This window comes from Loxodonta africana, chromosome 6 (assembly GCF_030014295.1).
Source record: "Loxodonta africana isolate mLoxAfr1 chromosome 6, mLoxAfr1.hap2, whole genome shotgun sequence".
In the NCBI taxonomy this organism is placed as follows: domain Eukaryota; kingdom Metazoa; phylum Chordata; class Mammalia; order Proboscidea; family Elephantidae; genus Loxodonta; species Loxodonta africana.
Window position 1 is genome coordinate 74,771,899 of NC_087347.1, and position 24,568 is coordinate 74,796,466.

General features: G+C 36.1%; 1 protein-coding gene across 1 annotated transcript in view; it reads right to left on the minus strand.

Moving 5' to 3' along the window:
- Nucleotides 1–24,568, minus strand: part of HAT1 (histone acetyltransferase 1) — a 49,156-nt gene that overhangs the window by 19,633 nt on the left and 4,955 nt on the right. The window contains exons 3-4 of the mRNA XM_010602828.3: nt 14,535–14,610; nt 10,268–10,388 (exon numbers count right to left, since the gene is read on the minus strand). Of these exons, the coding sequence (XP_010601130.1) occupies nt 10,268–10,388; nt 14,535–14,610 (197 nt within the window). The remainder of the gene's footprint in view (nt 1–10,267; nt 10,389–14,534; nt 14,611–24,568) is intronic.

Here is a 24,568-nt window from a genome sequence, read left to right on the forward strand (position 1 = left end):
GCTGAAGAATCTAGAAATTTTTAAAAATCTGCTCTAATCTACTCTGAAACTCAATCTCCTTAATGAGACAAGGATACAACAGATAATTGAAATTCACAGCTAACACCAGACCTTATCTACGTATTTCAACATTCTCTACCAAACATTTCCCAGAAATGCCAGCAACTACCAAGATTAAACAATCTTAGTTACACACACTTTCACTGAAAAGCAATTAAATTACCTCAAGGGAAGACAAGAGGTATTAATAAAAGCAAATGTCAGGGACAAACATAAGATGGGTCATCAATGTTTAAATAATCAAAAGTTTATTGTACTGTAAAATTCAAAATAATTATGTTGCCTTTAAAGATGGTGGCAAGTGGATAGATTTTACAAACATCTTAATTGTGTCTCAAGAATTTTGGTGCAACTGGAGAACTTGGCCTGGAAAGGACAAAGAACGCATGATGGCAAGGATTAATTTAATGGCAAAATTCTAACAAGAAAATCAACCTCTAAGCAGATTTGCTATGGCTTCTGACCACCTAAATGAGCATATTTTTCATCCTCAAAAATACTACTACATGATGTGGTCTGTCAAAACTCAAATATGGTGTTATATAATAGTCAAACTTAACATATCCAAACAAAATTCTTTTTTAAAAAAAATTTTACTGTTGAGAATATACTCAAAACATACACCAATTGAACAATTTCTACATGTACAGTTCAGTGACATTGATTACATTCTTCAAGTCGAGCAACCATTCTCATTCTCCTTTTCCAAATTCCTGTTGTCAATCTGATCTCATATAGACAGATCTTAAAAGAGCATAATGTTCAAGGCAGACATTCTTTACTAGTTAAGCTAAGGTACTGTTTGATTTTAAGAAGACTTCAGGGGATATTTTTGGCTTATGCTTTAAAGGTTATCTCAGGGAAATAGTTTCAGCGATTCATTCAGCCTCCATGGCTCCGTAAAGTCTGGATTCCATGAGAATTTGAAATTCTGTTTAACACTTCCACCTTCTGATCAGGATTCTTCAATAATGGTAGCCAGGCATTATCCAGTTCTTCTGGTCTCATGACAAAGGAGGCAGTTGTTCACGGAGGCAATTGGCCACACATTCTACTTCCTTCTCCTATTCCTGACTCCTTCTTCCTGTTACTCTAGGTAATAGAGACCAACTGTTGTGCCTTGGATGGCCACTTGCAAGCTTTTAGGACCCCAGGCACTGCGCAAGGAACTAGGAGGTAGAACAGGTGCACTAAATGTGTTATTAGGCCAATTAATTGGAATGTCCCATGAAACCATGACCCTAAACTTCCAAACACCAGAATCAAATCCCATGAGGTGTTTGGCTGTACATTAAGCAGGCTCAGCAGCTACTCTTTTTTTGTCCTTGTTATAAATATATCTATCACACGACTTTTGCCAATTCTACCTTTTACAGGTGTACAATTTACTGACTGCATTAATCAGCTTGTAACCCTTTATCAATGCAATTTTCCAAATAAAATTCTTGATTTTTCCCACTTAACCTACTTCTCCAATCTTTCCTATCTCAGTTAGTAGTACCACTATTGCTTATGCAATGAGGTCCTTGTTCATCTTGCCCTCATCCATCACATCTAACTCAACAGCAAATCCTACTTGCTCTACCTCTAAAATATATTCTCAGTCTGACAACTGAATCCAATGTCTCCTATACTACTGCAATGTTCTGGTCTCCATTCTTTAACTTTTGCCACCTATAGTGTGTTCTCTTCATAGCAGCCAGAATTATCTTTTTAAAATATAAATCACATCCTGTGACCTCCCCTCCCCCCACGTGCTTAGAACCTCTAAAGGCTGCCAGCTATTCTTATCTTTTCCAAACACCTTATTATGGCTTACAAGACCCTATATGGTCTAGCTTTGCCAACTCCTTCAACCATCTCCTATCTCTCTTTCCACCACCACAATAACTTTTAATCACAGTGACGCTTCTGCACTACAAAAATGTCAAGGGTGTTCTTATTTCAGGGTCTTTGCATCTGCTGGTCCTTCTGCTTAGTAAACTCAACTCCCTCCCCCACCCCCACCCCAATTATTACGTGTCTGGCTCTTTATCATTAAGGAATCAGCAAAAACATGAATTCCTCAAAGTGACCTTCCATGATTACTCTGTCTGAAGTAAGTCCTTTACCCCACTCTATTAACCTAAGATGTTTCTTCATAGCATTTAATACTATCTGAATTTAACTTGCTATTTCTTTATTGACTTTTTCTCATGGCTAGAAAGTAAGCTCCATGAGAGCAGTGGCTGTTCTGTTTGCGCTGTATCATCAGCATCAAGAACACAGTAGGCATTGTGGAATGAACACTCACACTTTCGCCCCACGTCTACTACCTATTCTTTTTTATATAACGGAAAAAAAGTCGCTACTTGAACATGTAATAAAAATTATCTTTGACCATGAAGCAAATAATTAATCCTACAAAAAGATAGTATAAAATATTGATCCCTGAGACTCCTAACACAGTATTTCTAACATGGTAAAACCTGGCTTTCAAGAGTAGAACAATTTGAGAAGTCAATGCAAATACATTGCTATTTTCACTGCATACAGCATTTGAAAGATTTATCAATAATAAGTCAATAGTTCCTTTGGAAGAAATCAACTCAGTTCTATAGGCCTCAGCTAAAAAACAAAATAAAAAAGCCTCAAACAACAGTGAATTTGTACAATACAACGGAAAATACCACCTGCACTTTTAATAAGAACACCTAGCTAGGTTTCAGTCTGAAGAATTTAACAATATAATAAATATTCAATTAAGGAAAAATTCCATTTTAATAAATCTATGTTAAATGCTCGTTTATCTAAGATTAAATCTTCTCAAACATCAAATCGCCACAACTACAGTGTCGCTCAGAATCACTTTTATAATTTCAAAAATTTCCAAAGGATACAAACAACTGAATAAAATAAATATTAAGTGCAGTTACATATTTATTTCACAAACTTAGCCATCTCAAACACAGCTGAGAACTGGGAGCAAAAAACAAACTAGGTACTGAAAATATTTCTGACAATAAAGTGGAATAACAGACAAAAGACCATTCATGCTGTACACAATTTGTTATACGTGATTCCACTAAGCTTAGTGATTTTTTTTTTTTTTTTTTAACACTTAAGACACACGGAGATTTTTTGCAAGAGGGAAATTTCTCATGACAGCAGTAAACTGGAAGCTAATAGCATATTAGCATACCCAAACCAAACCAGAACCACTACACCACCAGGGTTTCCATATCTAGTACAATCTCAATTACTTACAAGTTGTGTGACTTTGGGCAAGTCCTTTGCCATAAAACAGAGCCAAAAATATTAGATAATAGAGAGTAAAACACACCAGAAAAACCTGGCCTGTTACAACCAAGCTCTAAGCTTAACTGAAATTTCTGATAGTCAAGACAGAAAGGTAAAACGTGAGGGATTACAGAGTTTCCTTCTAATAAAAAGTAAGCCAGGTTATATGTTTAAAATAAAAAAAAACCTTCCCTTCGTATTAAATTATGAAAAGTATATTACGTGGATCTTCTATGCAAATCACATTAACTACCATCTAGCCCTTTTGGTAGATTCAAATATAATTAGTTCCAGTTCCAAATACTATACTGGGCACTTTTATACACTGTATGCTGTCTCATTTACTCCTCATAATGTCCTATGCGTATTATCCTCTGATGAGACAGATTTAAGAGATTATGTGCTATCGCCCAAATTCACCCAGTTAAACAAGATATGCAGCCAAAATTGTAACCTAGTTCTCTGAAATCCAAGGCCTCCTGCCTCCTTGTTTCTTGATTCATCTGCTTCATACTGGAGTTTCATTAACAGTTTACTATGAAAATGAAAGACCCCAACTGCAGTCTTGCTCAAATGGAAGGCTATCACATCTTTGCAAAAAATGTGCGAGAACATATATAAGCATGGTAAAGATTCTTCTCAAAGAGTGGCTCAAATATTTGAATACAAAATCAATTAAAGACCCTAAATTCCACCCATATATCATGGAAAACACAAGTTTAGGCTTGAAAGATTCTGTGTGCAGGAATTACCAAGTGGTGCCTTGCCACTACCAAAATAAGAAGACTGTGTGTGGACTATTTATTTCCAAGTAGAACTGCCCTCTCAAATAACTAAATGAGTTGACAATCGCTAAGGGTATTTCAGGCAGTCCGCGAGCTTTTCTGTTGTATTGTGCAATTTACAATAGCCCACACTGTTAGGAGAGTATCAGAAGGTAGGACATGGGGGTCCACAAGTCCCCCTCCCCATAATTTAAAAAAAACCTAGCAGAAACAATGCAGTTACCTGAAATACAACAGTCAACACTAAGACATCAAGTTTCTTTGCTTTGGGTTGGAGTTAATAATCTAAATGAAACATTATCTAGATTTTTACTGTCTCTCTTTCTTCTATTACTCATTCTACAAATCCAATTGAGTTTGTACCATTCTCTACTTTTACTGGCACTCTTGCTTTAACTATTGCAGTAGCCTCTTTTATTTTTCTCTTTCTCCCCTCAATTCAACCACCGCCCCACCAGGGCTCTGTTCCCAGATAAGATGTCTAAAAAAAAGTCAGTTCAAATAATGAGAGAAAGTTTTAAAAAACAAAACGATTAGAAAAAGATGTAAAGTCAAAAGTCTAAAGTCAGTTTCAAGTCTTGAAAAAGTTGGCCTCTTTGGAAAAACTGCTACTTCTACAGAGAAAGAAAATTATGACATACAGTATGTAGTAATATATAATATCTAATCTTCATTTTTGGTATTTTAATTCTATGCCCAGTTGTGGTGTGTATCACAGTACTTTCAATAATATGACATATCTGATTTGATAGAACCTGCCAAATTCATAAATCTACGGGACAAGAGATTTTACTAAAAAAATGCAATTGCCAACTTGGCAGTTTTACAAATTCAACAACAAAAATGGCATTTTGTTTAAAAGAAATCAACTCTGTGAAGCAATTCTTTATAAAAAGTTTCAATAATTTTAAATGATGAATACCAGGAATAAAACAAGTCTAAAATATATAATTTTCTTAAGGCCTCCAAAGAGTCACATTGATCCCACATGAAACCCCATCCTAACATCCCCAAAATTCTCAACTCATTACAGCAGTAACTCAACCCCAAATCTCATCTAATTATCATTAGCTCAAAATTCACAAATCTCATCATCTAAATCAGGTATGAGTATTACTGAATGATTCATCCTGGGGCAAAATACCTTTCCACCTGTGGACCTGTGAAACTTGAAAACAAATCGGTGTTGTTAGCTGCCGCCGAGTCAGCTCCGACTCATCGTGACCCTATGCAAAACAGAATGAAACACTGCATGGTCCTGCGCCATCCTTACAATCGTTGTTATGCTTGAGCCCATTGTTGCAGCCACTGTGTCAATCCACCTCATTGAGGGTCTTCCTCTTTTCCACTGACCCTGTACTTTGCCAAGCATGATGTCCTCCTCCAGAGACTGATCCCTCCTGACGACATGTCTGAAGTATGTAAGATACAGTCTCGTCATCCTTGCTTCTAAGGAGCAATCTGCTTGTACTTCTTCCAAGACAGATTTATTCGTTCTTCTAGCAGTCCATGGTATATTCAATATTCTTCGCCAACACCACAATTCAAAGATGTCAATTCTTCTTTGGTCTTCCTTATCCACTGTCTAGCTTTCACTGCATATGATGTGATTGAAAATACCATGGCTTGGGTCAGACGCACCTTAGTCTTCAACACTTGAAAGAGGTCCTCTGCAGCAGATTTACCCAATGCAGTGCATCTTTTGATTTCTTGATTGCTGCTTCCATGGCTGTTGATTGTGGATCCAAGTAAAATGAAGTCCTTGATAACTTCAGTCTTTTCTCCGTTTATCATGATGTTGCTTATTGGTCCAGTTGTGAGGATTTTTGTTTTCTTTATGTTGAGGTGCAATCCATACTGAAGGCTGTGATCTTTGATCTTCATTAGTAAGTGCTTCAAGTCCTCTTCACTTTCAGCAAGAAGGGTTGTGTCATCTGCATAACACAGGTTGTTCATGAGTCTTCCTCCAGTCCTGATGCCCCATTCTTCTTCACATACTCCAGCTTCTTGGATTATTTGCTCAGCATACAGACTTGAGTAGGTATGGTGAAAGAATACAACCCTGGCACACACCTTTCCTGACTTTGAACCAACCAGTATCCCCTTATTCTGTCTAAACAACTGCCTCTTGATCTATGTAAAGGTTCCTCATGAGCACAATTAGGTGTTCTGGAATTCTCATTCTTCGCAATGTTATCCATAATTTGTTATGATCCACAGAGTTGAATGCCTTTGCATAGTCAATAAAACACAGGTAAACATCCTTCTGGTATTCTCTGCTTTCAGCTAGGATCCACCTGACATCAGCAATGATATCCCTGGTTCCATGTCCTTTTCTGAAACAGGCCTGAATTTCTAGCAGCTCCCTGTCGATATACTGCTGCAGCCATTTTTGAATGATCTTCAGCCAAAGTTTGCTTGCATGTGATATTAATGATATTTTTCCATAAGTTCCACTTTCGGTTGGATCACGTTTCTTGGGAATAGGCATAAATATGGATCTCTTCTAGTCAGTTGGATAGGAAGCTGTCTTCCAAATTTCTTGGCATAAACGAGTGAGCACCTGCAGTGCTGCATCTGTTTGTTGAAACATCTCAATTGATATTCCACCAATTCCTGGAGACTTGTTTTTCGCCAATGCCTTCAGAGCAGCTTGGACTTCTTCCTTCAGTACCATCGGTTCCTGATCATATGCTACTTCTTGAAATGGTTGAACATCGACTAATTCTTTTTGTATAATGACTCTGTGTATTCCTTCCATCTTCTTCTGATGCTTCCTGCGTCGTTTAATATTTTCCCCATAGAATCTTTCACTATTGCAACTCGAGGCTTCAATTTTTTCAGCTTGAGAAACACCGAGCGTGTTCTTCCCTTTTGGTTTTCCATCTCCAGCTGTTTGCACGTGTCATTATAATACTTTACTTTGTCTTCTCAAGTCACCCTTTGAAATCTTTTGTTCAGTTCTTTTACTTCAATTCGTCCTTTTGCTTTAGCTGCTCTACGTTAGAGAGCAAATTTCAGAGTCTCTTCTGACATCCATCTCTGTCTTTCCTTTCTTTCCTGTCTTTTCAATGACCCCTTGCTTTCTTCATGTATGATGTCCTTGATGTCATTCCACAACTCGTCCAGTCTTCGGTCACCAGTGTTCAATGCGTCAAATCTATCCTTCAGGTGGTCTCTAAATTCAGGTGGGATATACTCAAGTTCATATTTTAGCTCTGATGGACTTGCTCTGATTTTCTTCAGTTTCAGCTTGTACTTGCATATAAGCAATTGATGGTCTGTTCCACAGTCGGCCCTGGCCTTGTTCTGACTGATGACATTGAGCTTTTCCATTGCCTGTTTCCAAAGATGTATTCGAATTGATTTCTGTGTGCTCCATCTGGCGAGGTCCATGTGTATAGTCACCGTTTATGTTGGTGAAAGAAGGTATTTGCAATGAAGAAGTCGTTGGTCTTGCAAAATTCTATCTTTCGATCTCTGGCATTGTTTCTATCACCAAGGCCATATTTTCCAACTACTGATCCTTCTTCTTTGTTTCCAACTTCCGCATTCCAATTGCCAGTAATTATCAATGCATCTTGATTGCATGTTCGATCAATTTCAGACTGCAGCAGCTGATAAAAATCTTCTATTTCTTCATCTTTGGCCCTAGTAGTTGGTGCATATATTTGAATAACAGTCGTATTACCTGGTCTTCCTCGTACACGTATGGATGTTATCCTATCACTGATAGCACTGTACTTCAGGATAGGTCTTGAAACATTCTTTTTGACGATGAATGCAACACCATTCCTCTTAGATTTGTCATTTCCAGCATAGTAGACTGTATGATTGTCTGATTTGAAATGGCCAATACCAGTCCATTTCAATTCACTAGCCTAGGATATCAATGTTTATGTGTTCCATCTCATTTTTGACAATTTCCAATTTCCCTAGACGAAAACAAATTACTGCTTCCAGAATACAAGGGTGGGGCAGGAATAGGATAACAGTTACAGACATTCTCATTCCAAAAAGGAGAAAATGGAAGGAAGAAAGGAGTCACTGGTCCCAAGCAACTTCAAAATGCAGCAGGGCAAACTCTGTTAGGTTTCAAGGCCTGGGAATAATCCTCTGTGGCCTGAGCTCCATCCTCTGGGCCCAAGGCTCCGCCCTCTTTTTTGAAAGGTAAGACATGTTTGAAGCTGAGTTTCATGAGCCTGTTTCCTGTCTACAGAGTTTTGGGAGTCTGACGGTATCCTTTCATTTTTTCCTATCCCTGTCAGTCCAAGCTGGCAGTGTTTCTCCTGATGTAACATTCTCAAAACCCTTGTGGGTCTCCTGTGTATATCACTGGGATTCACACCATTAGACAAGAGGGTCCTCCACAGATCTTTCCTGAATCTCTATTTCATCTCTACCCCTGCCTTTTGCTGAAAGGATTAAAAGAATCCGTGAGTCACACATCTAATCTCTTCAGCACGACCAAAAGGTTGTCCAGGCACATCCTTGGCTTTCTCTCCAGAACGCTTTCCTGAAGGTAAATCTCATAATATTCACATCTTTTACAATCTGGATAGGCTGGGAATTTCTCAAATCATTAAGCCTTTTTTGCTTAAGAGTTCTCCCCTCAATTTAACTCATTCCTCTCAGATTTTACTATAAGCAGCAAGAAAAAAACCAGGCTGTACTTTCAACACATTGCTTGGAAATTCTCTCAGCTAAACATCCAAATTCATCATTTACAAGCTCTGCTTTCCATATAACTAACTGCTGGATATAGTAGCTTTCTACCACTATATAACAGGATCACCTTTCTTCTGGTTATTCTAACATCATGTTCCTCATTCCTTCTAGGCCCTTCCCAGCAGTATCTTCAACATTCATGTTTCTACCAACATTCTCTTTACGATGATATATGTAATCTCTGAAACGACATAGGGTTTCTCTCCCATGCTCCGCACTTTGTTCTAGGCTCTCACCACCAGTGCCTTTAATGTCCATATTTCTACCACTATTCCAAGCAATGCAGACTTTTTCTATTGTGAGCCTCAAAATTCTTCTAGCATCTCTACCCATTTCCCAATTCCAAAGCCACTTCCACATTTTTAATTATTTGTTATAGCAGCATTCCACTTGCCGGTACCAAAATCTGTATTAGTTTCCTGTGGCTGCTTTAACAAATCACCACAAACTAAGTGGTTTAAAATAATAAAAATTATCTCACTGTTCTAGAGGCAAAGTCTGAAATCACTATCACTGAGCTAAAATCAAGACATCAGCAAGACTGCACTCCCTCTAGAGGCTCTTGGGAAGAATCTGTTCCTTGCCTCTTCCAGCTTCTGGTGGCTACCAGCATTCCTTGGCTTATGACCACATCACTCCCATCTCTGCCTCTGTGGTCACATTGCCTTCTCTTTCATCTGTTGTCAGGTCTCTTTCTGCCTCCATCTTATGACAATGCATATGATTGTACTCAAGGTCCACCCAGATAATCCAGGACAATCTTCCTTATCTCAAGATCCACAACTTAATAATATCTGCAAAGTCCTTTTTTACCATGTATGTTAACATTCACAGGTTCTAGGGCTTAGGATGTGAATATTTTTGGGGCCATTATTTAGGCTACATACTCAGGTGCATACTCTTCAATCCCTCTCTTTGCTTTCACTCTCTTTGGTCCACTTGTTTCAAATACTTGCATAACCAGCTTAGTTATCCATGTTCACAAAGAATACACTGCAAAATTTGTGGAATTTGAAGTACAGCAAGAAAAATTTAAATATGCAAATTCTGCATGAAATAAAAATAAAAAATTTAAATATTTCCCTCCATCTTCTTCAACTTCTAGGAAAAGAAGTATTTTTCATATCCATAATAAAAAACGAAGTCAACAAACTGAATTTGAAAGAAAATACCATTTGGATCCCCAAAACAAAGGTTTTTATAGAGAAGGTCTACTCGGGAAACAGAACAGGCTATGGATCATGATCCCTGGGTTAAGTGAAATGACAGGAAGGCAATTGCCTACATAACTAAATATTGAACACACAATTTTACAAGCACTATATAACAGATTATCTCCTCCCTCAAATCTTTCCATTTTAAAACCTGTTTTAAACTCAACTGGGAAGTAGTTTAAAATAAATTTCTGTTCTTACCTCCACACAATCAAAGTTCTCATCAACTTTAGATGCATATTCAACACGGAACATTGTTGACAGGCTACCAGCAATATAGTATAAAAGAATCTTCAGACCCTTGTAACCAAAAGCAGTTTCACTAAAAAGCAAAAAACCAAAAAATGCATTTTTGCAAAGTCATTATAAAGTATTAACCCTCCATACAAATATAAATAATTTCAACTGAACAAGCAGTTTCAAGATTTTAAACTATAGTTATGAAAAAAAAAAAAGAAAGAAAGAAACAGGTATTTGTAATGAAACTGTGCCTGAGTTTTCCTCATTTATAAAATGGAGCAATAACAGGACTTACCTTAGGGTTGCTGTTTGGGTTAAACGAGTAAGTTAAAAAAAATGTAAACCATGTACAACAAAGTTGTGTACAGTAGAAAAGAGTGGCAATGATACCAAGATCAAGACCAATATCATGTTTGGATCATGAAACACAATGTTGTCATGATTATGTGACTGCCAATTGCCTACCTTAGAAGAGTGATATGCAAGCTCAGCACTTTCAGTGTTATTATGCAAAACAGATCAATGTGCAAAGTGTCATTAAGAAGCGGCATCTGTAAGACTAGATCTTATCTGTGAAGATATTACCACGAGAAATTATTTTAAAAAGTAGTTAAGAGGAAGAGAATAAATGTCCCATTAGAGATCGAAATTCAAAGAGAAAATATTCTTATTTTTATAATAAAACCTGTTTAAAATGTGAAAGGTTCAAATTTTTATATGAATCTATATAAAACAAACATTTTAAATGTTAACTGTTCCTTGGGAAAATGGTTGATTCCAGAACTAGTAGTACAAGATGAATCTGGAGTATTTTATTACGCCAGAAATTGAAGTATCCCCCACATGATGCAGACATATCAAAATGACTCAGAAGTTAGTCTGAAAGGGTAGCCACTTGCACAATCTGGCTTAATTGACAAGGGTGCCAAGTCCATTTGATGAGAAAAGAACAGTCTCTTCAATGAATGGTTTTGAGACAACAGGATCTCCACATGCAAAAGAATGAAGTTGGGCCCATATTTCATACCATATATAAAAATTAACTCAAGATGGATCAGTGACTTAAATATAAAAAGTAGAATCATAAAACTCTTAGAAGAAAACACAGAGATAAAGCTTCGGGTCTAGTTTTTGACAATGAATTCTTAGCTATGACACCAAAAGCACTAGCAACAAAAGACAAAACAGGTAAGTTGGATTTCATCAAAATTAAAAACTTCCATGCATCAAAGGACTTTATCAATAAAGTGAAGAGCCAACCTACAGAATAGGAAAAAATATTTGGTAGCCCCAATCTAATAAGAGTTTACTATCCAGAATATACAACTCAAGAATAAAAAGACAAACAACTCAATTAAAAAATGGGCAAAGGACTTGTACAGATATTTCTAAGAAGATACACAAATGGACAACAAGCACATGAACAGATGCTAAACAGTCATTAGTCACTAGAGAAATGAAAATTAAAATCACAATGAGACACCACTTTCCACCAAGGGGATGGCTATTATCAGAAAAACAAAAGACAAGTGTTAGGGAGGATGTGAAGAAATTGGAACCCCTGTGCACTGCTGGTGGAAATGTAAAATGATGCAACCTCTGTGGAAAATAGTTTGGTGGTCCTCAAAAAGTTAATGACCCACGAATTCCATGCCTAGGCATATATCCAAAAGAATTGAAAGCGGGGACTCAGAGATTCTTGTATATCAGTGTTCACTGCAGCAATGTTCACAGTAGCCATTAGGTGGAAACAACTCAAGTGTCCACCAACAGATGAACGAATAAACAAAATGTGGTGTATCTATACCAAAACCCAAAACTAAACCCATTGCTGTCAAGTCAAATTTTGACTCACAGCGACTGTACAGGACAGGGTAAAACTGCCTCATAGGGTTTCAAAGGCTGAAATCTTCACGGAGAGCAGACTGCCACATCTCTCTCTGCAGAGTAGCTGGTGGGTTTGAACCGCTGACCTTTCGGTTAGCAGCTGAGTGCTTAACCACTGAACTGCAGTGGAATATTTTTCAGTCACAAAGAGAAAGGAAGTTCTGGCACATGGATAAGCCTTGAAAACACTGTGCTGAGTGAAATAATCCAGACACAAAAGGACAAATATTGTAGGGTTCTACTTAAATATCTAGAAAAGACAAAAGTTTATCTGCAGTTACCAGCGGTTGGGGGAGGGGGAGTGAGGAGTTATTGCTTTAAAAAAAATAGGGGTACCAAATTTCTGTTTGGAGTAATGAAAATCATTTAGAAATGGATCGTCATGATGGCTGCACAACATGGTAAATGTAATCTGTGTCACTGAATTGTACACTAAAAAATGGTTAAAATGGCAAATGTTTTATTATATATATTTTACCACAATAAAATTTCAAGAAATTACTAACAACTGATTATAGCCCACTGAATTAAAAAGAAAATTCCTGAGTCCATTCTGATATAAACTAAGAAATAAATTAAGGGGGACGAGAAGACTTCCTTACAGAAGAATGCCAAGTAATAAATACAGAAGGAATAAGAGTTAGAAAATCACCATTTTACAATTACCATAGTAAAAAAATTGATCCAGGCAAGAATCACTAATAGATGCTAAAACTACTGAGTGAAAGTTTAATAGGAAACACTATCTTCAGTCTCGGAGTATCTCCCGACAGATGACTTATAAACTACAAAGGGAAACATGTGAACCTTAAAGTAGAGAAACCTGGAGGACATCTCTAAACTAAGTGATCCAAGTTAACCAACAATGGGACAAACTGACATGGACTTCCTGATGTGATACACTGAGAAGGACACAATATTACTTCTTTGGTGGTTCTGCAAAAAAAAAACAAAAACCATTTTACCTGAATTTAATCATGAAGACACAATCAGACAAATCCAAAACGAGGGTTCTACGAAACTAGCCTATACTCTACAAAAATGTCAATGTCATGAAAAACAAGAAAAGCTGAAGAACTGTTTCAGATTAAAAGAGACTGAAGAGATATGACAACTAAATACACTATGTGATTCTGGATTGAATTCCGGATGGGGCAAAATTGCTATAAAAGAAATTACTGGGACAACTGGCAAAATTTGAAATATGGACTATGTATTAGAAAACAATACAAGAATGTTAAGTTTCCTGAGTTCTGATACTTCCACTATGGTTATTGTCCTTGTTTTTAGGTGGCACACTGAAAAATTTAGGAGTAAGGGTATCAGGATATATCTGCAACCTCCTCTCAAATGCTTCAATAACAGCAATATAATAATACATTTATATAAGAAGAGTGAATGATTAAAGCAAATATGGCTAAATGTTAACTGATAAATCTAGGTAATGGGGTTCACTGTACTAGTCTTGCAACTTGCTTGCAAATTTGAATTTTTTTTCAAAATAAATTAAAAAAAAAAAGGAAGTAATATATGCTGTACCTGAAGAGGGAACCCTGGTGGCGTACTGGTTAAGTGCTATGGCTGCTAACCAAAAGGTCGGTAGTTCGACTCCACCAGGTGCTCCTTGGAAACTCTGACCTACAGGGTCTCTGTAAGTTGGAATCGACTCAATGACAATGGTTTTTTTTGGTACTTGAAATGGAGTCCCGTGGTGGCACAAATGGTTAGCTTGCAGCTACTAACCAAAAGGATGGCAGTTCAAACCCACCCACAGGCTCCTCGGAAGAAAGGCCTGATGATCTGTTCTGAAAGGTCAGGGCCATGAAAACCCTATGGAGAGCAGTTGTACTCTGCAACACATGAGTCAGAACTGACTCGTCAGCAACAGGTTTGGTTTTTGGTACTAGAAGCAGTATAGCAAAATAAAACCAAACCCGTTGCCCACTGCCGTTGAGTCAATTCTGACTCTCAGCAATCCCATAGCAAAATGGGAGGCAGAAAAAAGTAGTAGGAGTTATACAGGCTCTGGGATCAGACTGCCTGAATCTGAATGTCAACCATTCATACGTCCTTAGGCATTTATCCAATGCCACCAATCAATGTACAATGTAATGAATAATACCATCACACAGTAATGTGAAAATTGATGATCCATTTACAGCACTAAATGATGGGTATTCTGCATTAGATTTGGTGCCTTGATGTACAAAATGCAATTGCAATATATTTAAAATTAAACTACATGAAAAATAACAGGACAGAAAATTTGGTATCTAAATCTAAAGACTGTTTTTTTTTTTTTTGCCATACTCATTTGCAAACAATTTACTAAGTTACTTACTCATCCCCAAAGAGTTGGTGGGTATATTCAGGAAAGAAAGTTCTAATGTCATTCTCAAGATCCTCAGGAAAACGAACTGTTTAAAAGGAAAAAAAAAAAAAGTATAAGAAATACATAGATATTAAAGATATTAAGATGACAGATTTTCACTATAACTGATACAGCCAACATTTTTCTCACTTAAAATGTCACTTCTCTATTATATGATTTACACTTGAAACTAATAAATAATGCAAACTAGAATATCACTTTGAGTGTTTTAGTTTCAAAACCTCACTGAGTCTAAGAATCAGAAAACTAGGTATGATGAAGGCACAACCTGATTTAGTTTCTATTTTTCTATACATTAAAACTCAATGCAAAAAGGAAGAGAAGGCACTTTTTTTGCCTAAGAACAAGAATAACCTGAGTTTGATGAAACCTATATCATCACATGATTTTTTTTTGACTGCTAGATGATATTTGTTGTTCCTAGGTTTGCTATTAAAAATACTGCTGCAATGACATCTTTATATGCATGTTACTGTCAGCCCTAGTAGTGCAGAGGTTAAGAGACTGGCTGCTAACCAAAAGGCTGGCAGTTCAAATCCACCAGCGGCTCCTTGGAAACTCTACGGGGCAGTTCTACTCTGTCCTATAAAGTCAGTATGAGTTAGAATTGACTCGATGGCAATGTTTTTTTTTAACTGTTGTTTTATAAGCATATATATTTAGAATAAATATCTGGCAGTAGTTCTGATACTACTGGACATTTTCCAAATATAATTTATCTTATAAAGAAAAGCTTTATCAGCAAATCTTTAAATAACTGAAGATCGATAAGATAAGGTACAGACTAAAAATTTCTAACACTAACACTGTCCTCGTAGAGCAGGCCATTCACCGGGTGCCAAAACAGATTACTAATTTACGAAAGGAACAATATATCTTTTTACCATAGAGATCTGGCAGTCACCACCTTTCCAAGTGATCTAACTTAGCATCACTCATTGTAAGATAGCCCAACATGTTGTCGCCTGGTTCAATACATTATGAATGATACAGCATTACCTATTATGTTTTCTCACCAAAAATGTTTATCCTAAATTTAATCAAGCTTTAGACCTTCAAATTTACAGGAAATACAGAAGATGGAGGAATAAGTTAAGCAACATCAATAGGAAATAGACTATCTAGAATGTAGGTGTGTCTGATTATTCTATACAATGACTTTACTCTTCCAAGTAAATCCATGGGATAGGAAGAATAAAGTTGTGTGTGTGGGGGGAAATGTTTTGGATTAAAAGAGATTAAAGAAACTTAAAAAAAGGCAATACATGATCCTTGATTAGATCTTGGTTTAAAAAAAATTTTTTTTAAAAGCTATTAAAGAGTCTTGAGGGTAACCAGGGAAATCAGAAAATTATATGATATCAAAGAATTAGCATTAATATTCTTAGGTGGGATAACGGTATTGTGGTTATTTATGTGAGGGTTCACACATCAGGAGATATGCTAGAAGAGCGTGATGATACTCCGAAACCTACTTTCAAATAATTCAGCAAAAATAAACACACTAAAAAATTAGTCAGAGGCAAAAGGACAAATATTGTATAAGACCACTATTATAAGATCTTGAGAAATAGTAAAAACTGAGAAGAACACATACTTTTGTGGTTACGAAGGCGGGAGGGATGGAGGGAGGGAGAGGGTTTTTTATTGATTAATCAGTAGATAAGAACTGCTTTAGGTGAAGGGAAAGACAACACTCAATACATGGAAGGTCAGCTCAATTGGACTGGACTAAAATCAAAGAAGTTTCTGGGATAAAATGAATGCTTCAAAGGTCAGTGGAGCAAGGGCGGGGGTCTGGGGAACATGGTTTGAGGGGACTTCTAAGTCAATTGGCAAAATAATTCTATTATGAAGACATTCTGCATCCCACTTTGAAATGTGGCGTCTGGGGTCTTAAATGCTAACAAGTGGCCATCTAAGATGCATCAATTGGTCTCAACCCACCTGCAGCAAAGGAAAATGAAGAACACCAAGGTCACACGACAACTAAGAGCCCAAGAGACAGAAAGGGCCACATGAACCAGAGACCTACATCATCCTGAGACCAGAAGAACTAGTTGGTGCCCGGCCACAATCGATGACTGCCCTGACAGGGAACACAACAGAGAACTCCTGAGGGAACAGGAGATCAGTGGGATGCAGACCCCAAATTCTCATAAAAAGACCATACTTAATGGTCTGACTGAGACTAGAGGAATCCTGGCGGCCATGGTCCCCAGACCTTCTGTTGGCACAGGACAGGAACCATCCCCGAAGACAACTCACCAGACATGAAAGGGACTGGTCAGCGGGTGGGAGAGAGATGCTGATGAAGAGTGAGCTAATTATATCAGGTGGACACTTGAGATTGTGTTGGCAACTCTTGTCTGGAGGGGGGATGGGAGGATAGAGAGAGAGGGAAGCTGGCAAAATTGTCACGAAAGGAGAGACTGAAAGGGCTGACTCAATAGGGGAAGAGCAAGTGGGAGTACGGAGTAAGATGTATGTAAACTTATATGTGACAGACTGATTGGATTTGTAAACGTTCACTTGAAGCTTAATAAAAGTTTATAAAAAAAAATATATACACACTAAAGCAAATATCGTAAAATGTTAGCAACGGTTGAATCTAAGTGCTGAACATATAGATGGTTTCTGTTCTTTCAACTTTTCTGTATGTTTGAAAGTTTTCATAATAAAAATTGGAGGGGGAAAAAAAGACCTGGGCAAACAGCAAAACGCCAAGATTTGAAAAAGCTGAGCGATGGGATCACAGATAGTCATTAGTTTGCTCTATATTTTTCCATGTCTATAATATTCCATAACTTAGAAAAATAAAGTAGTCCAACATGTCTAGCTTCATTAACCTAAAAATTCACATTTACTGCATCTTTAATGTTTGAAAATCTCTAGAAATTGTGAAAACAGGTAAATTTCAAACTACTACCTCTAATATAACATATACCATATTTTTACACAAATAGTGCCTTTGTTTGCCAACCACTCCCTCCCCCTACAAGGTATTTTTGTAAGTGCACTATGCTAATATCTTGCAGGGGGAGGGAGCAGTTGGCAAACAAACATAGAATGCACGTATTATTTGCATAAAAATATGGTATGTTATATAGCACTTTGGTAGCAATGGATAAAGAGATAGTACAGAGAAAAAGAAAAGCAATAAATAAGACAAGTATTTTAAGCCTAGTTATGATAACTATGTCTATACAGGTAGTCCCTGGGTTATGAATGTCTGACTTAAGTACAACCCGTAGTTATGAACCAACCCCTGTAAAGCTATTATATTAAAAACTCAAGGTACATAAAATGGTTCATAATAACAGGCACTACTTTGTGATGCACATCAAAACATTATTATTATTATTATTACTACCGTATTGTTATGTTAAAGATGTTTCAGTGTACCTGGAAGTGTTTCTTTAATGTTTTTTATGCATAAAAAGGCACACTATATGCTAAGACAAACATTTAACTAATTGATGTACCTAACTGTTCTAATTTATGTACAAATTCAACTTAAAGACAGACTTAGGAACAGAACTCATTTGAAATCCGGGGCTGCCTGTAACTTGGACTGGCCTGTTTTCCAATGCCCCTGTTATCCAAATTAGTAAAGTTTTACTATTTTAGCACAGAACTTGGTCCAAAGAAAATAGTAATTAAAAGAAAAAGAAAGCAATGAGTTTTAGTTGAAATGAATAGCTTAAGGCAAATGTGTAGTTTAATTAAATATTTAATGTTTGGATTTGATGAAATTGAGCCTGTAAATTCAAGAATCCAATAGAAACTCTTTAAACACAATGCTATGTATTTTATAAAGGATACAATGAATGTAATTTTTTATATTAGTCACTACATTATATGAAATTCATTGATCGCACAACCTTCAACCTAACTGCCCAGATTTCTAAAGAAGCTGCCAAAAAGCTCCTGGGATCAGAAGATATCAAGGGATGTATTTGATAGAGATTAGAATGACAGTTATCTCCTCAAAAAGAGTGTGGTTAGGGCAAAAAATTCTAGACCTAGACAAAAGGAACCAAAAACTTATGTTAGGGAAAGAAGGTTAGTCTTCTTATTAGATAAGGGACAAATGTTAGTCTTCTAGTTTCAAAGAAAAACTTTCGATACTTATATAAGTATAGTAATTATGACAAATGAAACAAAACCAGGTTTCTAAATTTGCCTATTCTGGACATTTCATATAAATGGAATCATGTAATATGTGGCCTTTTGTGTTCAGCTTCTTTCATTTAGCATAATGTTTTCACGGTCCATACCCATGTTGTAATGTATCAGTGCTTTTTTGTGGCGGAATAATACTCCATTTTTATGGCTATACCACATTTTGTGTGCACATTCATCAGTTAATGGACATTTGAGTTGTTCCCACTTTTTGGGCTACCCTAAGTAATGCTACTATGAAATTCATGTACAAGTTTTTGTGTGAACGCTGGGTGTACTTTTAAGCAACAGTCACACACAAAACAATGACATTATTAGTTGTCAATGGAATATTTACTGTGTGCCGGGCAATGTGCTATGGATTTTATAAACATTATTGCAGCTAATCCTCACAAAAGTCATTACAGGTAGGAACCATTGTTACCTCTCTTTATAGATAAAGAATGCAAAAAAGACTGACTTTCTCAAAGTACAAAGACTGAATCAATGTAATAGATATACATAAAAATATGCACAAAATGTGAACTCTCTCCTGGATATCATAAACCTTAAGTATTTTTAAGTCTTTCCAATGCAGTTATGCCAGCAAACAAGCGAACAATCCAAATGTCAAGCAATAGAATGATTAAATTATAGTAAATACAGGCAGTCCCCAGATCACAACCTAGTTTTGTTCTCAAATGTCTTTAAGTCAAATTTGTACTTAAGTCGGAAAGGTCAGGTATGCTTCGTATCTAACGTCTGTCAAACGCTTTAGCATAAAAACACTACAGAAACACTTCCAGATACACTAAAACATCTTTAACATAATACACTAATAATAATAATGTTTTGATGGCTCAAAGTAGCACCTGTTTATTATTATGAATCACTGTATATACCTTGAATTTTTAATATAATAGGCTTTACGAATTGTACATTTGTAATCTGGGGACTGCCTATATGTGAAATGCCCTATAAAATCATTAAAAATCATATCATTGAGAAATATTTGGTGACACAGGAAAATGTTCACAGTGCACTGTTAAGTGAACACAACATGACATTGTAAACCCAATTTTGTAAAAGAGAAATAATATACATGCATATATAACAAAATAAATACTAGAAGGACGGGGCCCAGTGTGCTCCTGGCAAGACTCCCATCAGCACCACCAACTTGCAACATTAGAGGTCTCAACATTAAAAAATAATTTTGAGACCTTGAAACAATTGTTCTAATCTTTAAACCTTAAACCAACAATATCCCCTGAAGTCTTCTTAAAACCAAACCTAACTAGTAAAGAATGTCTGCCTTTAGCATTGTGCTCTTTTAAGATCTATCATTATGGGATCAAACTGACAACAACTAGGAAGGTTAAGAAAGGAAGCTTAAGGGGCAGTGAGTGAGTTTACACTCATTGAGGAAGAACAACTCAGAAAAGGAAGGTGAGAATGGCTGCACAACTTGAAGAATGTAATCAATTTCATTGAATTGCACATGTAGAAATTGTTGAATTGGTGTATGTTCTGCTGTGTATATTCTTGACAACAAAAATAAGTTATAAAAAACATACTTTGGAGACCATCATAATTAATCCTATCATACTCTTTATTCCAATTAACTTCAGTCAAGTTCCTAGGTTATCCCTTAACACCTGGAGTCTTATCCTACATAACAACGTAAAACCATTAATTTGATGCCATCTCCTACTCTTCTCCATTTCCCTGTAACCACTGTGAAATTCACAGGTCAATTATCAGCAAAATTCTCCATATCCCCAACTTCTTCTTGAATGTTCCCCTATGCCTTCTGGCTCCAACAGTTCACTGACAACAGAACTCTCCTCCAGGACACTGCTTTTCTTACAGCTCTCTTAAGTAGTGGCTGCTTTTCTCTTTATCCATGCCTTCATATTTGCTGGGACAATTGTTTCAGACTAATGTCTCTCTCTACATACCCTAAGAACATCCAGCTTGAAGCTCATGCCAGATATCTCATCATTCCTTGAAGAATTTAGCTACTGGTTCACTGTCACTGTTTCCAACATTACATTAGACTTAATTCTTAGTGACTTCAAAATTCATGAAAATTAATCTTCTAAACCAGCCCCTCTCAGTTCCTTGATTCCTCCTTTAAGAATCTTGTCTTCACTGTACTTTAGCTACTTATTCCCATGATATACCCTATCCTTTACTATCAATAACTATACCCTCTTGATCTCAATTTCAAACACTGTAAACTCTTTCAGTCTTAGCTTACTCTGATAGCCCTGTTCCAACAATTCAAACCCTCCTCCCCACAGAACTTACCACATATTGATTCCGTCACCCTTTCACTTCCCTCCCCTCTTTCATACACTCATTTTCCTCCCTTTCCAGCACAGAATTTCATGGCCTGTCAATATTTCAATTCCCTCATACACATCCTCAATTCCTTTGCTCCAATCTTTGTCATATCAGTCTGGTAAAAGTCCAACTCTAGTTAAATCCGACTATATGGCCCCTCCATGCTGACCTCACTTTATATTCATCATGAGTATTAACTTCAAGTGAACCCTTTGTGCTGCTTGACAATTATACCGTATTTTTCAAGTCCATTCACTCCTCTTACTTGTTTACGTGACTATTTCCTCAAACCTCCAACACCTTTCTTCTATAATCAAATTCTCTTCTGATGACCTTACCGACTCTTCATTTAGGAAATAGAAACATTCACAAGAGAATCTGCTCAGTCTGCTACCTCTATACCTAACTCATTGTAGCTATTTCCATATTGTCTGCTTTCCTCTTGTTATGGTAGAGAAATTCTCCATGCTCCTGAAGCTAATTCCTCTACTGGTGAATGAGATCTTTTTCTTGCTCATATTCTCAAGGATATCACACTTCACCAATACTCCCCTTTCTCTCCTGTACCATTTTTCCCCTTCTCTGATAGATCCTTGGCATTAATATATAAACATGATGTTATTTCTCCCATGTTTAAAAAACTCTCATTGCCATATTAATATCCAACAAAGTAGTCTTCAAGATAAGGAATATTACCAGAGGTAAAGATGGAACATTTCATAATGACTAAAGGGTCAATTCATCAAGAAGATACAAGTCTAACAAACCTGTATGCACTTAATATCAGAGCTTCAAAATACATAAAGAAAAAACTGACAACTGAAGACACAGAAACAAATTCACAGTTAGCTGGAGATTCCAACAGCCTCTCTCAATTATTCTAATTGATAGAAGTAGACAGAAAATCAGTAAAAATAGTGAAAACTTGAACAAAACTATTAACCCAATTTACACTTATAGAACACTATACAAAAAACTGTACAATACAAATTTGTTTCCCCAGTGTACCTGGGACATTCACCAAAACAGACCATATGTTGGGCTGTAAAACAAGTCTCAGTAAATTTAAAGAACTGAAATAAAAGTATGTTTTCTGACTTCGATAGAATTAAATCAGAAATCAGTACAACAGCATAGCTAGAAAAGTCCCAAATATTTGGAAAATTAATTAACACTTTTCTGTATAACCCATGGGTCAAGGAAGAAATCACAAGGGAAATTAGAAAATATTTTGAATTGAATGATAATAAAAATAACAACATATCAATTAGTGGGATGTAACAAAATAAGTATTTAGAGGTAAATTTATAATTTTAACGCTGGTATTAGAAATGTTTAAAATTAATGATATAAGCCTCTACATTAGGAAGAGATAAAGAAGAGCAAATTGAACCCAAAGAAGAATCATAAAGCTTAAACATGGGAAATAGGAAATAATTGAGAAATTACTGAAAAGATCGATAAGACTGATAAACTCACAGCCAGACTTATCATGGAAAAGAGAAAAAATGCAAGTTAGCAATATCCACGAGAAGGGACTACAGATTCCACAGTTATTAAAAAGAGACTATGAACAACTTTCTGCCAAGAAAGTTACATGAAGTGATAAATTCCTTAAGACAAAAATGATCAAAACTGACACGAGAAGAAACAAAATCAGAATAGAACTCAATCTATTCATTAGAGATATAGTTAAAAGCTTTCCAACAGAGAAAATTCACTGGTGAGTTTTATCAAATATTTAAAGAAGGAATAAATCCAGTCTTTCATAAACTAAGAAAATACAAAAGAAACACTTCCCAACTCACTTTATGAGGCCAGCAAAATCCAGATACCAAGATCCAACAAAGATAACAAGAAAAAAACCCCACTATCGCTCATGAACATACTTGCAAACATCTTTAAAGAAATGTTATCAAATCAAATCCAGCAAGCAGAAAAGGGACAATATACTGGTATGCAAGATTGATTTTATATATATGTATATATAAAATCTAACAATGTAATTCACTACATTAACATAACTAAAAAAGAAAAATCATATGATCATCTTAATAGATGAAGACAATCATTAGTCAAAATGCAATATTCATTCATGATAAAAACTCTTACCAAGCTAGGAATAGAAGGAAACTTTCTCAACTTGATAAAGGGCACACACGAAAAACCTACAGCTAACATCATACTTAGTGGTGAAAGGTTCAACGTGTTCCTATTTAGATTGGGAATAAGACAAGGATGTCTGTTCCCACACTTCCATTCAACATTATCCTAGAGGTTCTAGCCAGGACAATAAGGCAAGAAAATGAAATATAAGGCACAGACTGCAAAGGCAGAATTGAAAACGTCTTCAATAATAGGCAAAATGATTGTGTATGTAGGAAACCCTAAGTAATGTATAATTAAAAAAAAAAAAAAACTTCTAGAACTAATAAGTGAATTTAGCAAGGCTGCAGGATATAAGACAATTGTACAACTATGCACACACACACTCGCACACATTAGAAACAACTGGAAAAGGAAATGTAAAAACCATACCATTTTCAACAGCATCAGAAAACAAAATACTTAGATATATTAAGAGAGAAATTTAACAAAATACATCTAAGACTGAAAACTTAAAACACTTCTGGAAGACCTAAATAAATACAAAGATATGCCACGTTCATGGATTGGAAGACTCAGTGTTATTAAAATAACAATTCTACCCATATTCATTTACAGATTCAATGTAATACAAATGAAAATCCCAGAGTTTTTAATAGAAACTGGAAACCTGACTCAAGAACGTATACAGAAATGAAAAAGTCAAGAACAGTCAAAACAATCTTGAAAAAAGAACAAAGGTGGAGCACTCACCCTAACCAGTTTCAAGACTCACTATAAAAGTCACAATAATCAAGACAGTATGATATTGGCAGGATAGACAGGTAACTCAACGGAACAGATTAGAGTCAGAAATAGATCCACCCTTAAAAAGTCAATTTGTTTTTGTCAGAGGCACCAAAGCATTAACACAAATGGTACTGGAATAAATAGCTATCCATATCCATCTTGTATAAGAACATATCCATTTGGAATGGATATGGGGGGGGGGACCTTCATCGCCTTCCTCATACTATCTACATAATTTGAGATGGATCATAAACCTAATTGTAAAAAGCTAAAACTACAAAGCTTCCAGAAGAAAACATAGATCTTCATGTCCTTGGCCAGAAAGCATTAACGTAAATGAAAAAAATTAATAAACCAGGCTTCTTCAAAACAAAAAACTTTTGTCTGTAAGATATTGATTACAATATGAATAAACAAGCCTGAGAGAAAATATGCACAAAACATTTATCTGGCACAAAGGACATATACCCAGAACGTATAAAGAATATCTATAACTTGATAACAAAAAGACAAATAACCCAACTAAAAAAATGGACAAAAGATCTCTGTCTTAGTCATCTAGTGCAGCTGTAACA